This window comes from Ranitomeya variabilis, chromosome 2 (assembly GCF_051348905.1).
Source record: "Ranitomeya variabilis isolate aRanVar5 chromosome 2, aRanVar5.hap1, whole genome shotgun sequence".
Taxonomy (NCBI): Eukaryota; Metazoa; Chordata; class Amphibia; order Anura; family Dendrobatidae; genus Ranitomeya; species Ranitomeya variabilis.
The window spans coordinates 531,389,824-531,405,783 of record NC_135233.1 but is presented as its reverse complement, the minus strand read 5'-3'; the positions used below and the strand labels follow the sequence as shown (position 1 = coordinate 531,405,783).

The 15,960-nt window shown below is 44.9% G+C and overlaps 1 protein-coding gene across 5 annotated transcripts in view; it reads right to left on the bottom strand.

The window, feature by feature from the left end:
• Positions 1-15,960, bottom strand: part of QSER1 (glutamine and serine rich 1) — a 187,358-nt gene that overhangs the window by 72,961 nt on the left and 98,437 nt on the right. Inside the window, exon 1 of one of the 5 annotated variants that reach the window (XM_077288098.1) lies at positions 14,328-14,374. The exons of 3 other annotated variants lie outside the window; for them this stretch is intronic. In XM_077288098.1, coding sequence (XP_077144213.1) covers positions 14,328-14,359 — 32 coding nt within the window. In that variant the 5' untranslated portion in view covers positions 14,360-14,374. Of the gene's footprint in view, positions 1-14,323; positions 14,375-15,960 lie in introns of those variants that run through there. One more of the 5 variants, XM_077288099.1, reaches the window with a different exon arrangement.

The following is a 15,960-nucleotide window of genomic DNA, read 5'->3' as shown; positions in this document are numbered from 1 at the left end:
CCCTAAACAGCCCTCAAGTGTGGAATAGATAGGCAAACAGCAGACCATACAAACAGATGACAATGACTAGTGTGCCTTATAACTTAACGCACATAAAAATATTGCGTACGTGTGTTCTTTATAAATTAACAGTAACACATATTAGTACATAATTGCACATAACCTTATCTAGCCTGTAGACTCCCTATGGGATTATCTGTACCTATATTCGCACTGCCTATTTGCGGGGGTTGGCACCCTACAAATTCCTGCGCAATTGGCGCCCCCGCTCTCGTCGGCTGGCCCTGGTATGCCCTAACGCTGCCAGATAATAGCCACTGCAAAATTGCAAACAGGCTGATAACCACCGCAAAATTGCAAACAGGCTGCTAAAAAGGCAGAACGTACAAAGGCTAATAAGTATAAGCTATAGCACCTAGTCAAAAAATAAACCAACACAAAATAAGTGTAAATCCCCAATCTAGTATATAGACATATATTCTAACAGTATGTTCATCTCGACGCGTTTCTCCGAGGTCGGTTCATCAGGAGACATACTAGAACAATATCACTTATCTGAATGAAGTGTGAGAAGATAAACCGCTTGGAAGCAACGTGCGGTACAGTGGTGGGGAACAATATCCATCCCAAAACCACAGGTTCAGGTCAGCCTTGCACATGGTAACCCCAATGTGCTTTAAATATACTTGCACTCACCTCCTCATGGTGCCTGTCAGCGCTTTGTGACCCACGCCGGTTTCAAACACTTCCGGGTCACCTAACCCATTGCCGAACGCTCTATACTGCGCAGGCGCTAAGTATACAACTCGGGCGCCTCTCGGAGCGCAAATGCGTTTCACTCCGCGCATGCCCCCTAGCCATTTCCAGGTATACAATAGGGAGTAGACACTCATCAGGCCGCCGATACCACGCCCCTACCCGATCCGTCACACACAAGGCGCCTCCCCTTAGTCTCGCTCATGGACCGCACAAGCTTTTCACCCTGCGCCTGCGTCATAGCTCCCAAAACCGGCGCACTAAAGACCATTACTACGACTTGGATTACTGCTATACCTAGATTTGGGACTCAAATGAGTACCAACATGCGCATACAGTAAAGAGAGGTTCACGATGCCCTGAGGTACCCACACCATTTTATCCCATTAAGTAAGATACCATATTTAAATAGAATAAGCGCAGAGACAATAATATTCGGCCAATAATTAGAGGGAAAGAAACAGCACTGAAAAAAAAAAAAAAAAACACCTATTGGTATACCTCCCCACCATAAATTAGACCGTGCATAACTAAATACAATAATAAATACTAATAACAAAAAATGATAATGACCGACCCCTCTTTTGGGACAATGGGTCACGGGTTTACATTCCATAAGGGATTTTCAAAAAGGAGCAAGTTAAAAAATCATAGGAAACAGCCAAAATGCAGTTGGTCATTCAAACCTTGTGGCTTCCCCACCACTGTACTGCACGTTGCTTCCAAGCGGTTTATCTTCTCACACTTCATTCAGATAATTGATATTGTTCTAGTATGTCTCCTGATGAACCGACCTCGGAGAAACGCGTCGAGATGAACATACTGTTAGAATATATGTCTATATACTAGATTGGGGATTTACACTTATTTTGTGTTGGTTTATTTTTTGACTAGGTGCTATAGCTTATACTTATTAGCCTTTGTACGTTCTGCCTTTTTAGAAGCCTGTTTGCAATTTTGCGGTGGTTATCAGCCTGTTTGCAATTTTGCAGTGGCTATTATCTGGCAGCGTTAGGGCATACCAGGGCCAGCCGACGAGAGCGGGGACGCCAATTGCGCAGGAATTTGTAGGGTGCCAACCCCCGCAAATAGGCAGTGCGAATATAGGTACAGATAATCCCATAGGGAGTCTACAGGCTAGATACGGTTATGTGCAATTATGTACTAATATGTGTTACTGTTAATTTATAAAGAACACACGTACGCAATATTTTTATGTGCGTTAAGTTATAAGGCACACTAGTCATTGTCATCTGTTTGTATGGTCTGCTGTTTGCCTATCTATTCCACACTTGAGGGCTGTTTAGGGTGAGTCAGGGCGAGTCCACGTTGAGCGGGGGCGCCATTGCGCAGGTTTCTTAGGGTGCCAACCTCCGCAGCAAGGTAGGGCACAGATAGCCTACTTATTAGGGACTGGGAGCACCCTGTATCTTTACTTAGCCAAACAGTAGCCTTTTTAGGTCGTGATTGTTGTATATTTTATCTTTAACACTAGTAAATGTTACGTTTTATTGTGTATTGGATTTGTGAATTTAGTGCTTCAGTCGGTGAAAAATTTGACAACACTTTGCCAGACTTTTTTGTCTGAGGGAGGGGAGTCTGAGTGGCCTCTTTATCCTAAAGATAAGAATAAGAACTGCTCAGTGTGTGTGCGGGCGTATATATGTACTCTGCGCACTTACCCCGGTCTCCTCATTTCTGACCTCCATATTTTCTGTTGAGAGATGCACAGGATAAATATGTGATCTCTCAGTCAAAATAAGGGATATAGCAGCTTCTGCTGCACTCACCCTTAGTTTCCGGCATTTGTAGCAGCTTGGCTAGCACGGACCCCACGATAATCCTGTGTCCTGCAGCCGAGATACCTTCCAGGACTTCAAATCTGGCGCCTCCACCTTCCTTCACACAGGAAGGAGCGCTGGATTAACATCTGGGGTTTTTTTGCCTTTAAAAGACGCGCACTTCCGCGTTCCACGAGGTGGCACGCACGCAGAGATGCCGCCCTCCCCCGGATACGATATCACCTTACCCTGCGATGACACCGGAAGCTCCCTTAGGTATATGATTTCTTACTTCCACGTTCCACGCTGTGGAACGCACACTGCGCTCTGCTGCTGGCGCCGGATTCTCCTCCATGCGGCGCCTCTTCTCACCTGGCGCCTGAACCGAGAGCCCCCCACCGGGAGGAAGCGGTTCAACCCAGGAGCCGGTCCGCTCGACTGGTCTCTGGGCAGAGGGACTCCCCACCGGGAAGTTTCTGCCTCGGGCTAATCTTGCGGGGGAAGGATATTGGCCTAGCCGCACGATCCCCCGAGCCCTCCGGACTGGTGAGTTTCCGCGCTGTACAGCGCTGCCTTCTCTCGTGTGTCCCTCCATGTAGGGACAAGAAAAACACTAAAGGAAAGGGGGCGGAGTGGGACCTTTTAACCTCTCGTGTTGTTTTTCCTGTCCCTGTAAGGAGGAGGAGGACGTCCTCCAATGTGCTGTCAGGGGGACGTCCTGGAAAAACCTGCAAGGTTCCCCCCCTATTTTTTTGATAACCAGCCAGGCAAAACTCACAACCCTCATCTGTTAGCGTTAGCAAGGTTGGTTATCAAGAATAGACACTGTTTTTTATTTAAATAATTTAAAAAAAGAACGGCGTGGGGTCCCCCCTATTTTTGACAACCAGCCTTGCTAAAGCTCACAGCTGGGGCTGGTATTCTCGGGCTGGTAAGGGGCCATGGATATTGCCCCCCCAGCCTAAAAACAGCAGCCCGCAGATGCCCAGAAAAGGAAAACTAGATGCGCCAATTCTGGCGCTTTGCCTGGCTATTCCCACTTACCCTGTAGTGGTGGCAAGTGGGGTTCATATTTGTGGAGTTGATGTCACCTTTGTATTGTCAGGTGACATCAAGCCCACGGGTTAGTAATGGAGAGGCGTCTGTAAGACACCTATCCATTACTAATCCTACAATGGTATGATAAATAAAGACACAGCCAGAATAAAGTATTTTATTAGAAATAAAACAAAACACATTTTCTATTTTTATTTAAAAATAACAAACACAGTTATACTCACCTAACACCTATTCCACCGAAGCCCTCATTCTCCTGTAATAAAACAAAAATAAAAAAACAACAATATCCCTCACCTGTCAGTCGTTCTGTCCCACGCCGTAATCCATGTCTGGGGCATAATTCTTTTTCAACCTGGTCAGTGCCAAGATGCGACCGTACAGGCTGAGAGCCACTGATTAACGAGTTGCTGCGAGAGCCGCCTCAGTGACTAGCGGTGATGTAATCGAGGTTACCTACGGTCACTGAGGCTGTGTTCTCCCAGCTGGGCTGAACTGTGGTGACCTCGGTGAGATGGCCGCTAGCACCGTGAGAAAATCGCACGGTGCAGAGGCGAGTTCACCGCAGTTGAAGTTCTCTGCATTCACTCGGGACAGAACAATGGAGAGGTGAGGGATAGGGTTGTTTTTTACTTTTGGTATATTACAGGAGAACCGAGAGCCTCGGTGGAATTAGGCGAGGTTGTAAGTATGGTTTAATTAAGATTATTAAAGGAGTCTGTCATTCTTTCAATTAAAGGACGTTATTCTTGGTGTGTGTGTTTTATATAATGTGACTATGGGGTTAGTAATGGGGGGTGTCTTATTGACGCCTCTCCATTACTAACCTTGGGGCTTGATGTCACCTGACAATACAAAAGTGACATCTAGTGATGAGCGAGTATACTTGTTACTGGGGTTTCCCCGAGCACGCTCGGGTGGTCTCAGAGTGTTTGTTAGTGCTCGGAGATTTAGTTTTTGTCACCGCAGCTGCATGATTTGCGACTGCTAGACAACTTGAATACATGTGGGGAAACCCTAGCAACCAGGAGACCCCACATGTACTCAGGCTGGCTAAAACCCGAGCAACGAGTATATATCGCTTATCACTAGTGACAACAAACACCCCCCCCCCCCCCAACTATCACCCCACTTGCCACAGTTACAAGGCAAGTGGGAAGAGCGAGGCTAAGTGCCAGAATTGGCACATCTTATAGATGTGCCTTTTCTGGCGTGGCTGAGAGCTGATCTTTTTAGCCTGGGGGGACCAGTATCCATGGCTCCTTCCTAGGCTATTAATATCAGCCCGCAGCTGTCTGCATAGCCTTTGCAGGTTATTAATTAAAGGGGGACTGTCACGGGGATACAAGGAGGGCGAGAGCTAATAACCCAGGCCCCTGCAATTTCCCTCAGACTAGGGAAACCCTGTCTGACCCTCTACCTGAAGTTTACACTGAAGGTGTGCATGTTCAGGCCTCCACCCTCACCCTGACTCCTGATTCAGCCCTAGACTGAACACCACCGCCCACCACCCTGTGAAAGCAATAGACCAATACCCACAATTATAACAAACAAGGATAAAGGAAAATCGACACCACGCCGCAGTCAATCAGGAATACACTATAAAGTTGCAGGGCAAAATAAATACAAATATAGGAAGGAGTAAATAAGACAAAGGAAAATACACCACCAGCAACGATTCTCCAACAACCAGCTCTCCACTCCGGACCGAGATAACTACGGATAAGACAGAAGCTATAATTGGCGACGCCCAAAGATCAGGAGAACCATTTAAAGGAAATGGGCATGGCCCAGCTTCCAATCCGAGGATCAGATAAATTAACCCCGGAGCAGCCAGACGAAAACTAGCCGTCGCCAATGAGCAAACAGTGGTCAAACGCAGAATTACCTGTCTGTCTGTCAGACGACCTGGTCTGGACAGTGTCCGACATGACAGGGACCCTACGTCATTTTTTGGGGGGTCCCCCAGTTTAATAGCCAAAAAAGGCTAAGTATACAGCTTTGAGCTGATTAATAGCCCGGGAAGCTCCATGTGTATTACCACTTCTCTGTCTATAAACATCTGCCCCCATTCGTTGGCTTTCCCTCTGCTGGTTACGAAAATTACACGGGAGCAAACGTAATTTTTTCCCCCAAAGAATAATCTTTTATTAATTAAATACATGCACAGTAAGCTGCACACACTGTACTAATTGTATTTTTCTCAGACATCTGTATATCCACCTATTCAATTTGTATTTACTGTATGTAATCCATCTCTTCTATGATGTCTGCTGCTGCAGTGATTTTACAGTACAGGGCAGTTAAATTGCCAGCGTTTCATGTATCTATGTAATATATACATACATGTATGTGTATATACAGTATCTATTCTAACCTGTCACTGTGATTTTGCAGTGCACGGCAGATGAATTGCCAGCTTTTCAAAGGATGTAGAGGTATGGTTTTACAGGAAGTAGCTTTTTTTTTCCCCTCTAGGGGCACTCAACTTTGTGCATGGTAATAAAGAGACACAAGTTAGCCCCAAAAATGCATGAAAACCCCCCCACCAAAACAGCAACAAAACAGGAGTTTTACCGCAGTTTTTTTCCTGCCAAGAAATCAGATTTTGTTGCAGAAAAAAAATGTAGCAAAAGCGCCCAGTGTGAACTTACCCTAAGGCACTATAATTACCGCTTTAAAAAAAACCTTCTGACAAAGTGCCTGCACAAAGCTTATTAACCCCTTCCCGACCTATGACGCATACGCTGGGTCATGAAAGTCGGTGCCAATCAGACCTGTGACGCAGTGTATGCGTCATGGAGGGATTGCGTCCCTGCGGATCGGGTGAAAGGGTTAACTCCAATTTCATCCGATCTGCAGGGACAGGGGGAGTGGTACTTGAGCCCGGGGGGGGGGGGGGGGGGGGCCCGTGGCCACTATCACTCTGATTGGCTGTTGAAAGTGAAACAACCAATCAGAGCGATTTGTAATATTTCACCTATGAAAACTGGTAAAATATTACAATCCAGCCATGGCCGATGCTGCAATATCATCGGCAATGGCTGGAAACCATGATCTGCCCCCCGCCACCGATCTCCTCCCCAGTCCTCCGTCCGCTCCCCCCGTGCTCCGATCCCACCCCCCCCCGTACTCCGATCCCACCCCCCCATACTTACCGAGCCTTCCTGTGTCCGTCCGTCTGCTCCATGGGCGCCGCCATCTTCCAAAATAGAAGGCGCATGCGCATTGCGCCCACCGAATCTGCCGGCCGATTCGTTCCAGGTACATTTTGATCACTGTGATAAAACCTATCACAGTGATCAAAATAAAAAAAAAAAATTGTAAATGAACCCCCCTTCTTTATCACCCCCATAGGTAGGGACAATAATAAAATAAAGAAAATATATTTACTTTTATTTTTCCACTAGGGTTAGAACTAGGCTTAGGGCTAGGGTTAGAATTAGGCTATGTGCACACGGTGCGGATTTGGCTGCGGATCCGCCGCTGCGGATTCATAGCAGTTTTCCATCAGGTTTACAGTACCATGTAAACCTATGGAAAACCAAATCCGCTGTGCCCATGGTGCGGAAAATACAGTGCGGAAACGCTGCATTGTATTTTCCGCAGCATGTCAATTCTTTGTGCGGAATCTGCAGCGTTTTACACCTGTTCCTCAATAGGAATCCGCAGGTGAAATCCACACAAAAAACACTGGAAATCTGCGGTAAATCCGCAGGTAAAAAGCAGTGCATTTAACCTGCGGATTTTTCAAAAATGGTGCGGAAAAATCTCACATTCATCCGCAACGTGGGCACATAGCCTTAGGGTTGGAATTAGGGTTAAGATTAGGCTTGTGGTTAGGGGTGTGTTGGGGTTAAGGTTGGGATTAGGGGTGTGTTGGGGTTAGGGTTGTGATTAGGGTTATGGCTAGAGTTGGGATTAGGGTTAGGGGTGTGTTGGGGTTAGGGTTGTGATTAGGGTTATGGCTAGAGTTGGGATTAGGGGTGTGTTGGGGTTAGTGTTTGAGTTAGAATTGAGGGGTTTCCACCGTTTAGGCACATCAGGGGTCTCCAAACGCAACATGGTGCCACCATTGATTCCAGCCAATCTTGCGTTCAAAAAGTCAAATGTGCGCCCTCCCTTCCGAGCCCTGACGTGCGCCCAAACAGTGGTTTACCCCCACATATGGGGTACCAGCATACTCAGGACAAACTGGGCAACAACTATTGGGGTCCAGTTTCTCCTGTTACCCTTGCTAAAATAAAAAATTGCTTGCTAAAACATAATTTTTGAGGAAAGGAAAATTATTTTTTATTTTCACGGCTTTGCGTTATAAACTTCTGTTAAGCACTTGGGGGTTCAAAGTGCTCACCATATATCTAGATAAGTTCCTTGGGGGGGGGTCTAGTTTCCAAAATGGGGTCACTTGTGGTGGGTTTCTACTGTTTAGGTACATCAGAGGCTCTGCAAACGCAATGTGACGCCCGCAGACCATTCCATCAAAGTCTGCATTTCAAAACGTCACTACTTCCCTTCTGAGGCCCAACGTGTGCCCAAACAGTGGTTTACCCCCAAATATGGGGTACCAACATACTCAGGACAAACTGGGCAGCAACTATTGGGGTCCAATTTCTCCTGTTACCCTTGTGAAAATAAAAAATTGAGGGCTAAAAAATAATTTTTGAGGAAAGAAAAATGATTTTTTATTTTCACGGCTCTGGGTTATAAACTTCTGTGAAGCACTTGGGGGGTTTTAAAGTGGTCACCGCACATCTAGATTAGTTCCATGGGAGGTCTAGTTTACAAAATGGGGTCACATGTGGGGGAGCGCCAATGTTTAGGCACACAGGGGCTCTCCAAACGCGACATGGTATCCGCTAATGATTGGAGCCAATTTTTCATTCAAAAGTCAAATGGCACTCCTTCCCTTCCGAGCCCTGCTGTGTGCCCAAACAGTGGTTTACCCCCCCACATGTGAGGTATCAGTGTACTCAGGAGAAATTGCCCAATAAATTTTAGGATCCATTTTATCCTGTTGCCCATGCGGAAATGAACAAATTGAGGCTAAAAGAAATTTTTTGTAAAAAAAAGTACTTTTTCATTTTTACGGATCAATTTGTGAAGCACCTGGGGGTTCAACGTGCTCGCTATGCATCTAGATAAGCTCCTTGGGGGGTCTAGTTTCCAAAATGGGGTCACTTGTGGGGGAGCGCCAATGTTTAGGCACACAGGGGCTCTCCAAAACGCGACATGGTGTCCGCTAAAGATTGGAGCCAATTTTTCATTGAAAAAGTCAAATGGCGCTCCTTCCCTTCCGAGCCCTGTCATGCGCCCAAACAGTGGTTCCCCCCCATATGGGGTATCGGCGTACTCAGGACAAATTGTACAATAACTTTTGGGGTCCAGTTTCTCTTTATACCCTTGGGAAAATAAAAAAATTGTTGCTGAAAGATCATTTTTGTGATTAAAAAGTTAAACGTTCATTTTTTCCTTCCATGTTGCTTCTGCTGCTGTGAAGCACCTGAAGGGTTAATAAACTTTTTGAATGTGGTTTTGAGCACCTTGAGGGGTGCAGTTTTTAGAATGGTGTCACTTTTGGGTATTTTCAGCCATAAAGACCCCTCAAACTGACTTCAAATGTGAGGCGGTCCCTAAAAAAAAATGGTTTCGTAAATTTCGTTGTAAAAATGAGAAATCGCTGGTCAAATTTTAACCCTTATAACTTACTAGAAAAAAACATTTTATTTCCAAAATTGTGCTGATGTAAAGTAGACATGTGGGTAATGTTATTTATTAACTATTTTGTGTCACATAACTCTCTCGTTTAACAGAATAAAAATTCAAAATTTGAAAATTGTGAAATTTTCATAATTTTCGCCAAATGTCCATTTTTTTCACAAATAAACGCAAAAATTATCGACCTAAATTTACCACTAACATGAAGCCCAATATGTCACAAAAAAAAAAAATCTCAGAACCGCTAGGATCTATTGAAGCGTTCCTGAGTTATTACCTCATAAAAGGGACACTGGTCAGAATTGCAAAAAACGGCCAGGTCATTAAGGTCAAAATAGGCTGGGTCATGAAGGGGTTAAAAATATAAACAGGATAATTATGACATTAAAGCACAACTCCACTATATATTTTTATTTCACTGCTGTAGTGGTGCTTTAAGGCCACATTCACACAATCGATAGTTGGTCAGTAATTTACATCAGTATTTGTAAGCCAAAACCAGGAGTGGGTGATAAATACAGAAGTGGTAACGTGTTTCTATTATACTTTTCCTCTGATTGTCCATGCCACTCCTGATTTTGATTTACAAGTACTGAGGTAAAATACTGACCAAATACTGGACATGTGAATGTGGCCTTAATGTTGTTTCCGTGCCTCTTGTCTCATACTCCCCTGCCACTACCTTCATCGTTTTCTAGCGTCGCTCCCATTGGTCTCCGGAAAAAAGTGACCTGCTCGCAGCTCCAGTGTATAATGGAGCAGCATGGAGGTCACGCTTCAATACAAGAGAGCCTTGTTCCGGCCTTGTTCTGGCTCTTATAGACGTGCATTGAGAGCTTGTGATGTAGCTTCTGAGTTCCAGCCAGTCAGAAGGTATGCTCACAAGATGGCGCCACGGGACCGAAAAACGCCAGAAGCCGACTGTATATGGCTGGGGCAAGGGACTTGCATTTAAAGCTCTCCAGTGCTGAAAAAAAAACCTGCTAGAGTGGTGCTATAAAGGTGTTTTGTGGTAACAGAAAAAATAATTCTGTCCCATAGCAGCAATTAAAAAAACAAAAAAAACAATTTGTGCTTTCCTCGCCCTCCACGGCTCCAGAGCAGAGTCTCCACCGCTGAGGTCACAGCACCAGCACTGCAGCCAATAACTGTGGCATTAGCCCTGCAGCCAGGGACACTGAATAAAGCACAGGCTTTTTTTCTTTTTTTCTGTTGAGGGCAGAGCAAAATACTGCAGTGCGCAGGCACTGGGAAAGGTCAGAGAGGCCCACGCAGGAATTCATCTGATGAAGATGGGAGGCGCCGGACCCGGACCAGCAGCGGGAACGCCCCTGGGGGAGTATAATCCGATGTCTTTTTCTCATCTTTTAGGATACATCGGGGGCTTATTTACAGCATTACAGAATGCTGTAAATAAGCCCCTGATGCCGGTGGGCTTACCTCACCCGCGATTTTGGGGGTGACAGGTTCCTTTTAATGACCGGGACAAATTTTAGAAATCTGACCACTGTCACTTTATGAAGTAATAAATGCAACGCTTCAATGTATCCCACTGATTCAGAGACTTTTTTCTTGACATATTGTACTTCACGATCGTGATAAAATTTGTTTGATATGAATTGCAATTATTTGGGAAATTATTGCAATTCTGACAAAAAAAATTTGCAGCTTTCAATTTTTATATTCTTAACGACCAATGAAGCGTCCGCATTGGTGCGGGCTCCAACGGTGAGCCCGCACCTCTTCCGGCACACGTCAGCTGTTTTGAACAGCTGACATGTGCCGCTAACAGCCATGGGAGGAATTGCGGTCCTCCCGCTGCTGTTAACCCGTTAAATGCCGCTGCAAACGCTGATAGCGGCATTTTACATGCATTTCCGCTAATCGTGCCGGAAATCCACCCATCGGTGACCCCGTCACGTGATCGCGGGTCACCGATGAGTTGGCATGGCAACCAGAGGTCTCCTGGAGACCTCTATGTTAGTCACTGCCAGACTGCTATGAGCGCCACCCGGTGGTTAGCACTTATAGGAATTCAGGTATTCTGTTACATGCAGGTGATCAGATCGCCCGCATTTAGCAAAGTCGATCGGGTTATGGCAGCTTCTAGTCTCCCATGGCATGCCTAAAGTATAAAAAAAAAAGTTTTTAAAAATATAAAAATATAAAAGTTCAAATCACCCCTTTTTTGCCCCATTCAAAATAAAAAATAAAAAACATACATATATTTGGTATTGCTGTGTTCAGAATAGCCTGATCAATAAAAAAAAAAAAAAAAAAAAAAAAAAAAAAAAAGATTAACTTGATCGTGAAACGGCATAACGAGACAAGTCAAAACGCTGAAATTGCGGTTTTTTTGGCCGCTGCGACATTGCATTAAAATAAAATTATGGGCGATTAGAAGATTGTATCATTAAAAACGTGGGCTCGGCGAGCAAAAAATAAGCCCTCACCCATCCCAAGATCACGAAAAATAGAGACGCCACGGGTATCGGAAAACGGTGCAATTTTATTTATTTTTTTAATAAAAGTTTGGACTTTTTTTTTTTCAATCACAAAATAAAAAAAAGGACCTAGACATGTTTGGTGTCTATGAACTCGTAATGACCTGGTCAAGTCAGTTTTAGCATTTAGTGAACCTAGTAAAAAAGCAAAATAAAAAGCAACTGTGGGACTGCACTTTTTTTGTAATTTCACCGCACTTGGAATTTTTTTCCCCCCATTTTCCAGGACACGATATGTTAAAACTAGTGATGAGCGAGTGTGCTTGTTACTAGAGATTTCCGAACATGGAACAGGTGATCTCCGAGTATCTTAGCCATGCTCGGAGATTATGTCTGTGTCGCTGCAGCTGCATGATTTGCGGCTGCTAGACAGCCTGAATACATGTGGGGATTTCCTAACAAACAGGCAATCAAATCATGCAGCTGCGGCGACACACACAATCTCCGAGCATGCCCAAAATACTATGAGAACACCCGAGCATGCTCGGATATCTCGAGTAACGAGCACACTCGTTCATCTCCAGTTAAAATCAATGGTGTCTTGAAAAAGTACAACTCGTCCCCCAAAAAATAAGCTCTCATATGGCCATATAGACAGAAAAATAAAAAAGTTATGGCTCTGGGAAGGAGGGGAGCGAAAAACGAAAAAGCAAACCAAAAATACCTCCGGTTATGAAGGGATTAAATCAGCTTGTCATGCTTTACAAATCACTGATAAACAACATTCCCATGCTTACATTTACATCATTTTATTTTGCTAGGATTTTAAAAGGATTTAAAGTTTAACCGCAATTTCTCATTTTTTAAACACATTTACAAAACCTGTTTCTTTAGGGATCTATTCAGATAATATAAAGGGGCCTATATATTGGAATCTCCCCTAAAGAGATACTACTTTAAAAACCGCACCCCTCAAATAGTTCAAAACTTGTTAGGAAATGATTTATCCCTTCACGTGCTACACAGGAATTAATGCAAAGTGGAATGAAAAAAAAAAAATGTAAAAAAATTTAAATTTTACCTCTAAAATTTTACGTTCACCCCAATTTTTCACTTTTGCAAGCAATAACACCAAAAAGTGGACCCCATAATTTGTTACAAATTTTCTTTCGAGTGTCGCGATACACCATATGTAGTCAAAAAGTTCTGTTTGGACAGACGGCAGAGCTCGGAGCAATATTTGAATTTTGGAACACCAATTGGCTGAAATAGATTGTGGGCAACAGGACACATTTGCAGGGCTCCTAAGGAGCTTAAACAGAATAAACCCCCCACAAATTTTATCCAAGGGTATAGGGAGGATTTTGAACCCAAAAGGTACTACATAGAATTTGATAACATTAGGTCGTCATATTGAATATGTCGTCAATCACAAGTGCTTGCTATTCCAGTTGCCTATGGTGCTCGGGTATGCACAGAGTATAACTGGTGCTCGAATGACATGCTCTAGTCCACGCCCTGCACACTTCACGGCTGTTAGCCACAAAAAAACATGAGAGGCAAGGCCTTGAGCATATCACTCGAGCACTCTAGGCAAACTCAAGTAGTAAGCACTTGTGCTCAAGACACGCCATTTTTTTTCTACTTTTGAAAAAATCCTAACTTAAAGGGTATGTGCACACGTTGCGGATTCTCTGCGGATCTGCAGCATTTTTTGCAGTGCAGAAACGCTGCAGATCCTCAATTGATTTACAGTACAATGTAAATCAATGAGAAAAAAAAATGCTGTGCGCACGTTGCGGAAAATCCGCTGCGGAAACGCTGCGGTTTAAAAGAAGTAGCATGTCAGTTATTTTTTGTGAATCTGCAGCGTTTTTGTACCCATTCCATTATAGAAAACCGCAGGGGTAAAAAACGCAGCAAATCCGCAAGAAAACCGCAGCAAAAACACACAAAAATGCAGCGGAAACGCACAAAAAACCGCAGGTGCGTTTTCTGCCAGGAGAGACAGAATCCGCACCAGAAATTCCTAAGCCTAATCCACAACGTGTGCACATAGCCTAAGCCCAAGCCTAACCCTAAGGGCAAAGAATGCAAGAAATAATTTTTTTGTGTCTAAGGGGATGACAGAGATGATTTACTAATTATTGGGTTTTTGATCACTGTGGTATGGTCTATCACAGTGATCAATAGTCTGGAACCTAGAGGAAAATTCGCTGCTGTTGCTGGGTGCCGGCCAGCACTGTGCATGTGCCCACCACTTTTTTTTCATGAAGAGGAGGCGAAAGGCCGGGGACGGAGCATGAGGGCTCGGGGATGGAAAAATTACTGTGGTGGCTTGGGGACATTTCTCTCTCCTCTGACATGATCTGAGTTTTTTTTTTTAACATAGAGGACACTTTTTTGGGGGCCTGATCGCCGTTATTCAATGAAAAACTGGCCCTGATCTCCAGGGTCTCTGCTACCCGCCGCAGCAGAGACCCCATAGATTACTGGACTCTAGGATGCGCTATACCCTTATCCCCAATAAGCGTTTTAAAACGGTAATGAGGGAATAAGGCACCTTACCTACCAATTGCAGTTTTCATGCGTATCAACAGTCATAAAGGGGTTAATGCAATGGATAAAACCTGCAACAGACAGCCAAATCCACGAATAAAGAAACTACTTGAACACTGAAGATTCAATAAATAAAAATTATATAAATTATTTCAATGTAACAAAGTTTTATTAAAGACAGCAATCAAGACAAAAACTGATTAAGAAGCAGAAATCCACAAGACATGATAAAAGACAATACTGTACAATTAAAAACAGGAGGAGCAGACCACCACATGCAGCATTAATATGAATAGATTATATAATCTATATAGGAATTGGAGGATTTCAACTGTAATACCAAAAATAAATGGTATGTAGTTTAAGTAAAAGTGCAATGCATAAAAAATATATAGTGAAAGTCACCTAAATGTTGTTAGATGAATTTACGGAAGTAATTAATATACAGTTGAGCTCAAAAGTTTACATACAAAGGCAGATTTTTTTTTTGCTTTCTTGGCCTTTTTTCACAGAATATGAATAACACCAAAACTTTTTCTCCAGTCATGGTTAGTGGTTGGGTGAAGCCATTTATTGTCAAACTACTACCGTATATACTCAAGTATAAGCCGACCCACCTAATTTTGCCATGGGAAAATGGGTAAGCTTATTGACTCGAGTATAAGCCGGGTATGTATTGTCCTCTCATCTCTATCCCGGTATGGGTGGTTCCCTGTGTCCCATCCTTGTACGCATGGCTCGGCTTCCCCCGTCCCATCCTTGTACGCATGGCTCGGCTCCCCCCCCGTCACATCCTTGTACGCATGGCTCGTCTCCCCCCGTCACATCCTTGTACGCATGGCTCGTCTCCCCCCATCCCTGTGTGCATGGCTCGTCTCCCCCCATCCCTGTGTGCATGGCTCGTCTCCCCCCATCCCTGTGTGCATGGCTCGTCTCCCCCCATCCCTGTGTGCATGGCTCGTCTCCCCCCATCCCTGTGTGCATGGCTCGTCTCCCCCCGTCCCATCCTTGTATGCATGGCTCGTCTTCCCCCGTCCCATCCTTGTATGCATGGCTCGGCTCCCCGTCCCATCCTTGCATGCATGGCTCGGCTCCCCGTCCCATCCTTGCATGCATGGCTCGGCTCCCCGTCCCATCCTTGCATGCATGGCTCGGCTCCCCCGGTCCCATCCTTGCATGCATGGCTCGGCTCCCCCGGTCCCATCCTTGCATGCATGGCTCGGCTCCCCAGGTCCCATCCTTGCATACATGGCTCGGCTCCCCCCGTCCCATCTTTGCATGCATGACTCGGCTCCCCCATCCCTTCCTTGCATGCATGACTCGGCTCCCCCATCCCTTCCTTGCATGCATGGCTCGGCTCCCCGTCCCATCCTTGCATGCATGGCTCGGCTCCCCCTGTCCCATCCTTGTATGCATGGCTCGGCTCCCCCCAACCCCCCCCCCCCCATCCCATCCCATCCCATCCTTGTACGCTCAGCTCGGCTCCCCCGGTCCCATCCTTGTATGCATGGCTCCCCCGTCATTCTCTCCCTCCTCCTTCGATCATACAAAAAAACAAATGTGTGTGCATGAGATTTCTGAGATCTCAAAGGCTTTGCTGGTACTGTAAAAAGCAGCAGAAAATTGGCATAAAAAAAGCAGCAAAA